Genomic DNA, 13,174 nt, shown 5'->3' with positions numbered 1-13,174 from the left:
AGCGGCAGACACATGGTGGCCAGCCACATCTCACCCATTATCCTGTCCCGTGCAGCACAATCATGCTGGCAGCACCCAAGGTAAGGTGACAGATTATTTTGTAAAATTAAGTTTCCAGGAGGAAAACTCATGGCTTTATTCACAGCCAAAGGTCTCGTCTATTATTTCCTGGGGTTCTTTTGGCACCTTTAGCAACATCGCAGGCACTCTGCAGAGGCAAACACCAAACGGTAGATTTTCCTCTCTTGCCCTCTCTCTCCCTCGGTTCCCAGAAGGAAGCTTTCTTCTCCTCTAGCCACCTCCACAAGCAAGCACAGCGCCCCTTTAATCTGTACCGTCCCATGCTGTCCACAGAAGGGACCAGCAGACTTTTCTAATGAGTGCGACAAATCAGCTGGATCTTTGTACAGCCCAAGACGGGGGGCTTTAGGCAGACACAATCCCGACCGTAAGTGTCCTTATTGTATAATCCGCATACGTGTAGCTTCACTGTCATTTTCCAAGGAGGAGAAGCATAAAGTCAGACTCCAGCCAGGGTAATCAAAAGTTCCATGGGGCTGTGACTCATGGCAATTCACGGCTCCAACCCCTTCCACTGGGGCTTCTCTCTTAATCCTCCATGGTGTTCATTCTTTCAAAAACTACCATCCGAGCAAGAGGTGAGTGTTGTGCATGCGTGTGGGTGCGTGTTTAAGAATGGAGATTGTTCTTTGCTTTGTTGAAAGAGAAGTCAGGAAGAAGGAACAAAGACAGGCTGAAGAAAAGAACAGAGGTGGCAAACCAACCCCAGAAGCGCTATGTGACTGGAAATCCCACAGGACGCACACGTGCCCACAGCAATGACCGTCCTCTGGACGCTGCGTGGCGCTTGGGGGTGGACCACGCACTGTCCTCAGCCTTCATTCTTCTTCTGACATCTTTCCTAAGGTATCCCACACATGTATAGGCATGAACTTATTATACCCATAAGAAAGGATAATTTATTCTTAATTGCACATTTGACCTAAGGATTAAAATGTGTTTGTCATTCAGCCACTTTCCATTAAAACCTTGGGGCGAATTTTTTTACAATATTATAGGAAATGGAATTTTTACGTTCTTTATTATATGAAAGAAAGAAAGTTGGGGTGCAAACGACTCCCTGAGAAATGTAAGCAGTCCTTCCTGCTTCTTCCCCACCTTAAAATCAAATAAATTCCAATAATTACCCTCTCAGAGCTCAGTGCCTAAACGAACTTTGCAGCATCAGGTACTACTAACTGATAAGCTGTCAAAAGGGGAGAATATGAAAACTGCATTTATCAGACACCAGCAAAGGTATCTCTCCTCTTCCCCCAGCACCATGGAGCACATTTGCTTAGGAACAAAGCTCCAGGAGTATGTGCCCTAAAACTATGGCCAGCTTGAAGCCAGAGCAGCTAGAAAGAATCCCATCCATTTCTTTCTAAAACCAACATTAAGGTCAAAATCATTTTTTATTTTGCAGTTCACCTGGCTCCTGGCCAGGGCGAGAGTACAAATGGAGGCCGGGCCCCTGGCCTGTTCCTTCTCTCCCCAACCTCCATCCCTCACCAGGGGCAGCCTCGAGCACAGGTGTGTGGACAACCCACCTGTAAGTCACAGCCCCATCCTTGGCATCTCCTTGGCTGAAGGGTGCAAACGTGGGCACAGTCAGCCTTGGGAAGACAGGCCAGGAGATGGGGACGGGGTGGGCCCAGGAAGTGGCTGCCCCCAGGTGTCCAGAACACGGACCAGGAGGAGTTTGGCTCTGCAGACTTATCTCGCTGCGAGGGCTGTGGCCCCAGGAAGGTCAGAATGGGGCCCTCTGAAGTTCAGGGTCCAGCTGAGGCTGTCCGGCTCTGAAGACGGTACTACCTGGCCCCCTGATTGGCCTGTACGGCCATTTCTGAGACCACCTGGCCCCCTGACCAGCTTGTGAGGCCATTCCTAGCAATCCCCATCTCCTTCCAGGCCTCATGTTAAACTTTAATGCTTGAGGTGGTCCCACCCCTGCTGGTGTAACTGAAGGCAGCACACAGAGGACTCCAGCCAGCTGGGCAGGCTGGGGGCTGGGACAGGAGGTCTGTCCTAGCCTTCCCCATCCTCCCAATCGCAGTAGTCACCACATCTGAAAGGTACATAAAGGTCTTTGTTCTAAGTCACACTAGGGGGTGTGGGAAAGTGATAAGAAATCTGGATAATTTGAAGTTAATGAGGAATAAAGGAGTCATCCCTGCACAGACTCAGTCATCCATCATTTTCTCTTCTCGCCCATTTACTAATTATCATCCCCAAGCCCACAGGGGCAACGTTTTTAATAAAAATGCAGGTTCACATGGGCGATCCAGAACCAGTACTCTTATGGGAGCCAGGGGCCAAATGTCAGAATCTAAGATTGCACCAGAGAATTCCATGACCCGCACAAACCCAGTTCTGGACGTCAGCTGAAAGGCACCCAGAGTTAAATGCATGGTTTCCCCAGAGGCCTCCCCTAAACTTCTGCAAAGCAGACACAAAATAGCCCACTGTATCTCCGCACCCTTAGTTTACACCACATCAAACCAAGCCCGGAGCTGAGAGGTCCCAGAGGCTGGTGACAATCTAAGGAGCTCCAGCCCCCCGGGGTGTGTGCCCTCCTCCAGCCAGGTCCCCTGAGGAGCCGCTGTTGAGTCTTCCCGGGGCTCAGCCGCAGGGCTGTCCCCAGGCCTCCCCCAGGGGCGCCTGATCCTTGGTTACCTGGTTCTTCTGGGGGAGGCGGAGCGCTGACCTCGGGTTCTGGAACGACTTCAGAGGGTGGCGGAGGTGGGGCCGGTGGAGCTTTGACGGGGGTCGTTGACTCCGGGGTCTCAAATGCTTCTTCAGAGTCAGAACTCCTGATGGAGAGAGGGGGTGGAAGCAGGTTAGACAGTGGCCGGGGCTGCGTTGGCTCCGAGGGGCCAGTGCTGGGGGGCCGTGCACGGCCTAATGACCCCTCCCAGGACCGGTGCAACCAGTCTCTCTGCCCAATTAAACGGTCCGAGGCCAGCCGTGAGCAAAGTCACTTCTCACCGTGATTCCCAGGAGTGAAACTCGTTATCACCAGCTTTGCGCCCAAACGATGGAGTCTTTGAACTCAGCTCTACACGAAATACGTATTTCTGGCCTTAGTGGCAAATACAGACAGTGGAATCTTTTGATCAACGTTGGCTCGCGTTATTTTGGCAACAATTCAGGCAAAATGATATGGAAGCATTCCCAGGGACACTCTGTGATTCCAACACACCCATAGGACCCTCACTCCACTAGACAAAATCTCATTAGGTCTCTCTCCCCCTCACCCCATCATTCTCTCCCACTGCCTTTCTTTCGTAGCACAAAACCTGTTATTATAGATTTAGTCACTTTCTAATCATGTTAATGATCTTTCCCTTCTATTGAGCTGAAAGGCCAAGAGGACAGCCTGTTTTGTTTTGTTTTGTGTTTTTTTTGTTTATCACTGCATCCCCAGCCTAAACATCCGGTAAGTGAATACACGAATGAATGAGAGCTGGCAGGTCAGGTGGAGGACGTGTCAGACTAAAACACAAAGCACGGCCCCCCTGCTGATCCCAAGAGTGTGAAAATGGCCCTCGCTGGTCTGCAGCAAAGTCTCCTCTCAAGGAAGATTCTCAGCCAGAGAGATGAACCGAAACTCCACCCAGAGGACGCCCCCCCACCCAGGAACAAGGGGATGCCACTCACCGAAGTAAAGCCTTATCCTGGACTCGAGAAAATCCAGAGCAGACAGTCCTCCTCCATCACCCTGCTTCCACTGAGGACTCAATTTCAAGCCAGAAAGGATGAGGCACCCCCAAATCACTGAGCCAGGCATGTGTCCTCAGGCTGGAGGGCAGCTCCTTACATGCTCAGGATGCACAGGGGTCCATGGTCCCAGCCCCACCACACTCTGAGGATGCCGGCGTGCAAGAAGCGGCAGCATCACGTGGGCTAATTTCCGTCTCGGGATACTTTAAATAGATCAAGATGCCACTTACTTACTTACAACAAGGAAGGTAATTATCAAGAGGGTGGATACCTAGGATGGCTGCTGGCACGAGCGACCCAGCCGGCGATTTGGCAGAAGATGTATAATCAGAGGGTGACGCATCAGGTGTGTATGGAACGTGAAACGCTCACAGCGCAGAGCACCGAGATATCAAAGGACCAGTGTCCTCTGCAGAAGTCAGCATCTTCTAAAGACCATCTGCCAGCCGGCGGAGAACACCACGACAAACCAATCCCTCCACAGTCAGGCAGGACAGGATAAAAGGGCCATTTGGTGAGTTCTCCTTCAGGAAATCTACATCGATGTTTTTACAACTTGTTTGTCAGAGACTCACTTTGTCAGAGCCAAAGATTCCCCCACCCCCATCCTTTCAAGGACCCTGGCTCCTCCAACCTGCCACACAGTCCTCCAGGGACAAAGAGACGAACAGAAACATCAGAGCTGCTTTTGATGGGATCCAATGAGCCGAAGCCTGCATACTATTAAATTTCATTAGTAAAGACTGAATTCATGCAAACACGACAGAGGCCATGCTGACTTTTACAAACACACGTTAATATTAACAGACTTAGCTTTTGTCTAGGGGGGAAATTTAAGATCCACGCCTGGACAACAACAGATCTAGGTGCCTGACGTTTTGCAGAATCTGTTTACCGGTATGAAAAACACAAGGAAGTTATGCAACCGAGCATCAAAGAGAAAGAGGAGCTTGGATCTGCGTGGTGGGCCCCGGGTGTCGCCCTGGCCCCCAGCTTCACACACGTCAGGGGCAATGCTGAAGAGATACACGGAGACAACTTGCCTCTTTCCTGAGTTTCCTTGAAGGACCTGCAGACTGGAGTCCCCACTGCCGGTCACCGTTGTCCACATCCACCGGGCCCATTCCACCGGGGGCCATGTCCACCAGGAGGCAAAAGCCATCTCCGATGAAGAACAGCTTCTGTCAATTCCCACCCCTAATTCCTTTGCTGGTATCTCTGGGATCTGAATCTCTTTAAGATGTCACGAAAAGGTTAGCTGCACCGCCAGCCACAAATGCTGTGAGAGCTTCCCCAGCCTCCAGCAGAGATACTGAGGGAGAGACTCTGTGCTCTTCCCATGGCTTCTGCATCCCCGGGCCCTGGCGATGTGTGGCTTTAGAGCACAAAGGGCCCCTGATCTTTCCCAAGAGCACAAGCAAGCGACAGGGAGGGCCGGACGCTTGTGGATTCAAGCTGCTGAATTCCAATGAGGTCTCCCCTGCTTACAGCTGCCCAGCTGGTACACCTGCTTGGAAGGGACCACCGTTCCCCACGGCCCCGTGCAGGACGCAGTGCGTGGGAAGGGCAAGGGTACACCAAGCCCCTGTATGGTTCCTTGCCTTGTTTACCATGAACTTTTCTGCATCAAAGCATCAGAGGCTACCACGGACCCCTAGAATGCCATTCACTTCCAGCACTTCCTGCATTGTTTTCATATTTTCACTCCCTCTCCCAGGAGTGGAGAGCAAGCTAATTAGAGGAGGCGGATAGCAGCTTTTTAAGTTAGCTCTTTTCTCCCTATTCAGTTTCTCAGGGGGCTCAAAAACATTCCCAAGAGCAGGGATTTCTGCAGTCCCCCCACAGAGCCTGGACATAAAAATAAAGCAGCATTTCAGAGTCCCAATGCATTAAAGCAGTTCCCATCGGCTGCTTGATTATTTTTTCCTACCAAAAGAACCTAAAGCACAGGAAATTATTCTGCAAAGGCTCCACACTTTTAAAATGAAAAAGTAACTGATTTAATTTGCCAAGAAGCTGTATTAGAAAGAGAAATGTGCCATTACAGTCTGCCAAAACGACTCTAAATTGTAGGGAAATATATTCAGCAGGATATGCATATCTAGGTTCTCCATATAAGGAAATATGTAAATACATGCAAATACGGTAAGGTATATGCACTTCCATAGTGTAAAGACATACCTCTTAATGGCCAGGCATGAACTATAACGGCTTTAATTCCTAGCATGAAGAGCGTTCTAATAACTATCATATGCTGAACTCTTTGTTATGTGTCAGGCACTGGACTAGGCCATCTGTACATTTCTCTATAATCTGCAAAAACATCCTGCTGCTGGAGAGCAGGCCCATTTTACAGAAGACACAACTATGGTTTAGAGAGGCAAATTACTTCGCTGAGGCCATCCAGTTAGTAAGCTAGGGAAAGCAGGGCTCATATCTAGAACTGTCTGCCTCCAAAATCTGTGCTGTCTTACTACATCAGTGGCTTCCAAACCTTTTCAGCAACAGAACTATTTTTCCAAATGAATCTTCCATGAAATTCCTACGCATAGAGACAAGTAGTATTTCACTTATTTTGTAAGCTCAAGGGATAATATATTCTAATTATAAAGTCTATTATTGAGAACAATTAAGCTATTTTGATGAACTTGAAAATCTGACATTGAGGGTCGGGGATGCCAACTGCAGCGTTAGATCTGTTGATTCCTCTCCTGGCTGCACATTATTAAGAAAAGTCCCAGGGACTTCCCTGGAGGGCCCGTGGTTAGGACTCCGTGCTTCCACTGCAGTGGGCCCGGGTGCGAGCCCTGGCCGGGGAACTAGGACCCTGCAAAAGCTGCACAGTGCAGCCAGAAAAAAAAAGAAAAGAAAAGTCCCGATACTTACCGATGAGTTAACCACAAACAACACCTGTTTTTAACAGCTTGTCCTGTGACCATGGAACATTCTTTAATAAGGCAGACAAGACAGGAGAGCTACCTAACCGGGCAAAACCAAATTAATCTATCAGCACAGGACCATATGCTGGTGGCATCCAACTCCACACAGCGTGTGTGTACAGAGAAAGGAAGATGGAAATGTGTAACCGAGTGCGGACACGCTGTGCTGGCTGCTGAGACCTGAGGTCTACCAAGCTCCCCAGTGCGCTGGTAAAGTTTCTAAATATCTTTTCAAACACTTTTCTCAGATTCTGGAGAATCTCTATAGAGTGCTGAAGCCCACAGAGCACAGCTTGGAAACTTCTCCTCTGCACAACAACGAATACGGTCCCTCTATAGACGGCACATTGTGTCACAACAGTATTTTATGGCAACTGTCCCCAAAGCAAGACAGCCGGCAGAATGTAGAACCCCGAGGCCTATTCACCTATGTTTTTGATTTGGTTTAAATATGTTTGTGTTTTACTTCTATAAACTACAACAACAAAGTAGTATAAGATCACTCACATAATATAATAATAATATAACATAGTATGATATTAGTATAATATAATTAACATATTATAATATATACACATACATACATATATATACAAATACATGTGTGAATGTGTATCTATAAATAAAACGTCAGAACCTTTTAATAGAGAAGAACTATAAACGCAGTTTTCCAGCACATCATTAAACGGTTACATTTTGCTTAAGTTTTACTAGAGCTAATTCAAGGGCTTGGGAGAATACATTTTAGAGACCACAGAATCCTCCAACTTTGAAGCTGGTAGAAAACTTAGAGACTCCTTCCTGCTCCAACACTCTTATCACGTCTTTTTAAACAGGTGAGGAAACTGAGCCCTGGAGAGCTAAAGTGATTCCCAAGGCCACCAGCCCATTCGTGGCAGACGTTCTATAGAACTGGGCTTGCCTGCAGGAAACACTGACTCCAAATAACAGCTTTCTTTTCTAAATATAATGTCCCTCCCACCCTGGAAATCTAAAGTTACCTATACTTACAGGTTACCTGATTATCAAGACACACTGTGTGATTAAGCGTTGCTAAAGTGGAGGGGACGTTTCCACGTGCGTATCAATTTCCAAATCAATTCCTCAGAATTGCAGTGTATAGTTCCCACTGTGAAAGTGATTCGGGGGACATAGGTTCTTGTCACCACCCACCAAGAGTGAAAGGACACAGTGCAGGCACTTGAGAGGTGGGGGGCTTCCCAGGACACGAGCCCCAGCCTCTGAGCTCCTCGTGGAGAGACCACCTGAGCGAGAAGTGAGCCCCTTCTCCTCCTACCCACCCCCTCCTTGAAGACAAACCAAGGGAAAGGCAGAGCGCTGGCCCAAAGCCCCGACTCAGGGAGGACGGCTCGAGTCCTCCAGGTCAGAAGACCACCGTCCCGCCCGAAGACAGAGGGAGACCTTCCGGGAACGAACCTGAGCTCTCGAGAGATCAGACGTCTCGTTCATCTCTGCAGCTCACGTAAGAGTCTGATGGATTTGTGAGTGAGCAGATATCTTTGAAACTGATGTGCACTAAATTCTACTCATCAGAACATTCTGCTGTGAGAACCTTGTCAAGAAAAGCTGTCTCTGCCCCAAACACACACACACATGCTTCCCTCCTGCCTAAAACAACTTGGCCGGACTGGTCATGTTTTTGGGCCGACTGAAAAGGGTCTTTCACTTTAATTTGCCCATCCCGGACACAGAAAAGGGATTTGCTCAGCCACCGCTCCTCAGTATATAGGTAAAGGGAGAACGTGATTTCAACACAACCAAAGGCTGGCTGGGATGCTTCTTGGACTGTCAGGTGACTGAGGGGCCCATGGTCAGGTGCTGTCTCTCATGAACACAGAGCCAGCTCTGGCAAGCCAGGCAGCTAGGATTTTCAGCCTGACACTCTAGGGAAAATCAACATAGATGCTAACACACGTATCCCAAGATTCTTGGCACCTAGCGTCTGTCGGGCTATAAGCCAGGTCCATTTTCAGATTCAAGTAGCTTTCACTTGGTGGCTACGTTGAGACGTCAGCAGGGTTCAAAAGACACTGGCCATCAACTCACTGGCCACCTCTGGGTTAGGCTGCTGCCCCAGCAAGAGAAATGCAATCACAAAGGGAAAGGCTATACATACACAGAGGAGTCCCACAGACCTGGTGATGGCCAGTTGTAAATTGACTATAGTTGCAAGAAACAGGAACCGACTCAGTAACTAAAAAATGGAATTTATACAGAAATGCTATGGTGGCTGAGGAGTCAGATTTGAAGAGATAGGGAGGAGTGTCCAATTGGCCCACCTTGGATCGCATGCCCATCATTTAGCTAGAAGAGGGTAGGGAACCCTGATAAATAAGCAACCCATCCAGACCCAATGGAATGGGGGAGACAGAATGTCCCCCAAAGAAATCAGAAGTTGGAATGGATGGTATGCAGTCCATCAGCTCTCACGACACTATAACTACGTCACTCACTGTAACTGTGTGACCTTAGGCAAGTCATTCGACCTCCCAGGCCCTTGGATTGTCTGTCCAGTAAGTGGGGAAATAACTGGAAGGATAATACTTCCTCCATATTATTACGGCTCCAAGTCTGCCCTTGGCTTCTAAGCATTAGTAATCTGGGGGAATGTGATTTGCTAGCAAGTTAAGTCTTCTATTTTATTTGGTCTTGCCTACGGAGCTGGGCATGAAAGAGAATCTGGAGGCCACACACAGAACGGGATGGCTGTCCTGCCAGGTGGTCCGTGGACACAAGTGCATCCATGAGAATGTGGACACTCTCAGAGTCACACTGAGCTGGCCCTCATCCTTCCCTCAAGGTGCACACAACCCCCGTCTGCCAGGGACAGGGGTGAGGGCTCGGTGTGGCACTACACACGTGTGTGTACGCGTGTGCCCGATGAACCCCCCCGCCACACACACACACACACACACACACACACACACACACACACACACAGAGTTAGCTCTGAAATTGACTTAACTGCAATGACACCAGAAACTTCACAAAAGAGAAGTGACTCTACTGGCTGCGGGCCTCATTGCAGGCAGTGAAGAATCAACGCTGAATGGGCTCCGGACTCGTGATTCCACAGATTTGTAACCGCATCGTGTTATGCCTTCCTGGAGAGAGGCCAGACTGAATCAAGTCTCAGGAGAAATAAAGAGAGAAGGGACCCAGATGGCCCTTTTATGTCCTGACCTTCACGCTGATACTCCTGAAATCTCGTCTTTGTAGCCTAACGGCTTGCTTGAGTAACTTACATTGGAATCTTTCAACTCAGATTCTTAAAAATCTAACTGGGTATTTATGGATGCTAGCAAAAAAAAGATAGGCAGATAAATAGCACCTATAAAGCCTAAGTGGTAAAAGAGACAGAAAAAACAAAAGGAGAGGATGCAAAAACTCAAACAGAGCAGTAATGTTTGGCCACAACCACCGGGGCTTTTTCTAGCACCTGGCAAGTAACAAACCCTCCCTCAGAACCGCATACTGTTAATGAGGGTGGGTGGGTTTGCAAGTACAGTCAGGAGAGTTCGGAGCTAAGTGGTAAGTAGAAAAACAGCAAATCAGGGACTTCCCTGGTGGTGCGGTGGCTAAGAATCCGCCTGCCAGTGTAGGGGACACGGGTTTGAGCCCTGGTCGGGGAAGATACCACATGCCACGGAGCAACTAAGCCCGTGCGCCACAACTACTGAGCCTACGCTCTAGAGCCCACGAGCCGCAACTGCTGAGCCCACGTGCCACAACTACTGAAGCCCGTGCGCCTGGAGCCCGTGCTCCGCAACAAGAGAAGCCACCGCAATGGAAAGTCCGCGTGCCGCAACAAAGAGTAGCCCCCGCTCGCCGCAACTCGAGAAAGCCCGCGCGTAGCAATGAAGACCCAACGCAGCCAAAAATAAATAAATAAAATAAATAAATTTATAAAAATACCTGAGCAAATTAAGGAATATAGTATGAGCTTATTTGGGGTACAATAATTATATATAAACGTAAACAAATACAGGTAAACACATGTATATTTACATACACATATACACCTATGTAGAGATGGTCCAGAACACAAGGAATTGAACACAGCTGGGACCTGATTAGCTGGATGTCCAGAGTGACACAATGTAAGAGAAGGCGCCGACAAGGAGTTTGGAGAAAGCAGAGTGGCAGCTAGAATGCAGCCAATCCCCTCTGCACAGTTCAGGGCAGACACGCCCACGTGGGCCAGCCCCCTCCAGGCTCTACCCGCAGGGGTGCAGCGGGGCCACCCTCCAGGTGCTGTCACAGCCTGCAAGAAGCCTACGTCCTGCATCCAGGGCTCACCTTCCACACTCAGCGAGCATTCTTCTGATTTCAAGGTGGTTTTCCAGGCAGGCACCTGGGTACCAGGATGGGGGTGCCCCAAGCAGGGGCCAACGTTTTACAATTAGTACCTCAGAGCTTCCTCATCCAGCCTCTCACGTGATCCTCACAACAAGGGAGGCACGTGGATTTCACTCCATGACAATTCCAGCAGGACCTGTCAGGTGCTGGGCACCTGGGCAGCTGAGTCAGACAGATCGGCTCCCCATCTCGAGAAGCTTGCGTCCTCCTGGGTGCCCAGGAGGAGAATCTATAGCCAAGTGGCTCAGCGACTTGCCGAGGGCTTGGAGCCAATACCAGAGCACGTGTCTTCCGTCTCTTGTCCTAACCCAAGTACCATCCTCCATGTCCTAGAGGCTCCTGGACGTTGACAGGCTAGACTCCTCATTTGCAGATCAGTCTCTGGTACATTTGGGTGCTGTCAGTTTCCCAGAGCATCCTCACCTCCAAGGCAACAGATCAAATGGAGTTTCTGCATCTGGGTCCACGACTGCCCGATGGGGGGTATCCAGCCAGGCCAGCCTGGGTCTCCTGCCCTACTCACTCCCTCTCCCCTTCCTTATGGCCACACCTTAACCCCCTCCCCCTCATTCAACCAGTGTATGTCTAGGCACCCTGGCCCTGGCATCCTGACTACAGTGGCTTGAGGTTCTTAGAACCTACAGGGAGTGATGAGGGGAGGTCATGGGCCACCCAGACCTCTGGGGTCAAGAAAGTGGCCTCTGTTGGGGGTCAGGTCAGCCCCTGAAGTCTGTTACCCTCATCAATCACATCCTGGGCAAAGGGTAATATCATCACAGAGTCAAGGGAGACTGAAGTGCTGACATCCTAGGACAGACTCTTTCAGGAGGCCACAGGATTTCCGCTTAGCAGAGAGCAGGGGCGGCTCTGGCCTTAGATTCCTGGTTCCCAATTTCTTTAGGTCCAAAGTGTCCTCACCTGAGTGTCTGTCTCTCTCTGTGTGTCTATCTCTCTGTGTCTCCATTTCTATTTGCCTCCCTCCCCTCCTGTGCGTGCGTGCGTGTGCGCACGTGTATGTGTGTCCCCTCCCTTGCCTAGCTCCCCCGCCATGCCATCCCCCTCTCTAGTCAAAACAAGAAAAGGAGCAGTGGAGGCTGCCCTGCTAATTTGATTCCTGCACTTTCCATCAATAATTTAAAGCTCATGCATTTTGACTTTATAAAATTCTTCATTTATAATCTTACCTTTAAAGTGGTCCTTTAAGGCTTTGCAAATTATTGTTAATAATGGCCACTGGAGAAAGGACTTGAGGGCTCTTACTGCATCAGGCATTAACATCCCTATACTCACCCCTTGTAATGTTTCACTCAGTATAAATACATTACTGAGTCACGCTGAGAAGTCCTTGTCCTTAACAAATACATATACACCTTCCATGTAGATTTCAACCAGCGTGTTAAAACCTGAGCATCCCAGAAAGCATGGCGAGTTCCTTGTGAGACCCAAGCAGCTGGGATTATTAACGGAGCAGGGACCTATAGATTCTTGTTTGTAGAAAAAGGTTTTTGTCTCCTTGGCCTTCCCTGGGTTCCAAAGAGCAGACTCAAGCAGTTACTAATTAGGAAGTGAGGGAATGCAGAAACAAAGGAAAAGCAGTAAAGAAACAATAGTTCAGTGATAAAACAGAGTCCTAGTTCCTCCTGAAGGTATCAATATATACAGAACAAGTGGACACATGTTTTGCAGGAACCAAGACCCTCCCGGGTGGAGGATGGTGACTACACGCTGACCACAAGTACGCAGACCCCAGACTGGTTGGAACCAGAAGGTTGATGATTGAGATTCCCTAAACGTCATCCTGTCACCTCACCACCAACCAATCAAAAGAAAGTTATCCACCCTGCAGCCCTCACCCCAAATGTTGCCTTTAAAAATCCTTCCCAGACTTCCCTGGTGGCGCAGTGGTTAAGAATCTGCCTGCCAACGCAGGGGACACAGGTTTGATCCCTGGTCCGGGAAGATCCCACATGCCACGGAGTTGTGGGAGCCCGTGCTCCACAACTACTGAGCCTGCGCTCTAGAGCCCGTGAGCCACAACTACTGAGCCCGTGTGCCACGACTACTGAGCCTGA

General features: G+C 49.2%; 1 protein-coding gene across 11 annotated transcripts in view; it reads right to left on the bottom strand.

Moving 5' to 3' along the window:
• Positions 1-13,174, bottom strand: part of TACC2 (transforming acidic coiled-coil containing protein 2) — a 206,824-nt gene that overhangs the window by 46,145 nt on the left and 147,505 nt on the right. For all 11 annotated transcript variants that reach the window (XM_060125889.1, XM_060125887.1, XM_060125894.1 and 8 more), the window contains one exon: positions 2,737-2,873. In XM_060125889.1, the coding sequence (XP_059981872.1) occupies positions 2,737-2,873 (137 nt within the window). The remainder of the gene's footprint in view (positions 1-2,736; positions 2,874-13,174) is intronic.

The sequence above is a fragment of the Lagenorhynchus albirostris genome, chromosome 16, assembly GCF_949774975.1.
Source record: "Lagenorhynchus albirostris chromosome 16, mLagAlb1.1, whole genome shotgun sequence".
Taxonomy (NCBI): domain Eukaryota; kingdom Metazoa; phylum Chordata; class Mammalia; order Artiodactyla; family Delphinidae; genus Lagenorhynchus; species Lagenorhynchus albirostris.
Note: the sequence above shows the minus strand (reverse complement) of the source record. Positions and strands in the feature narration are given on the sequence as shown.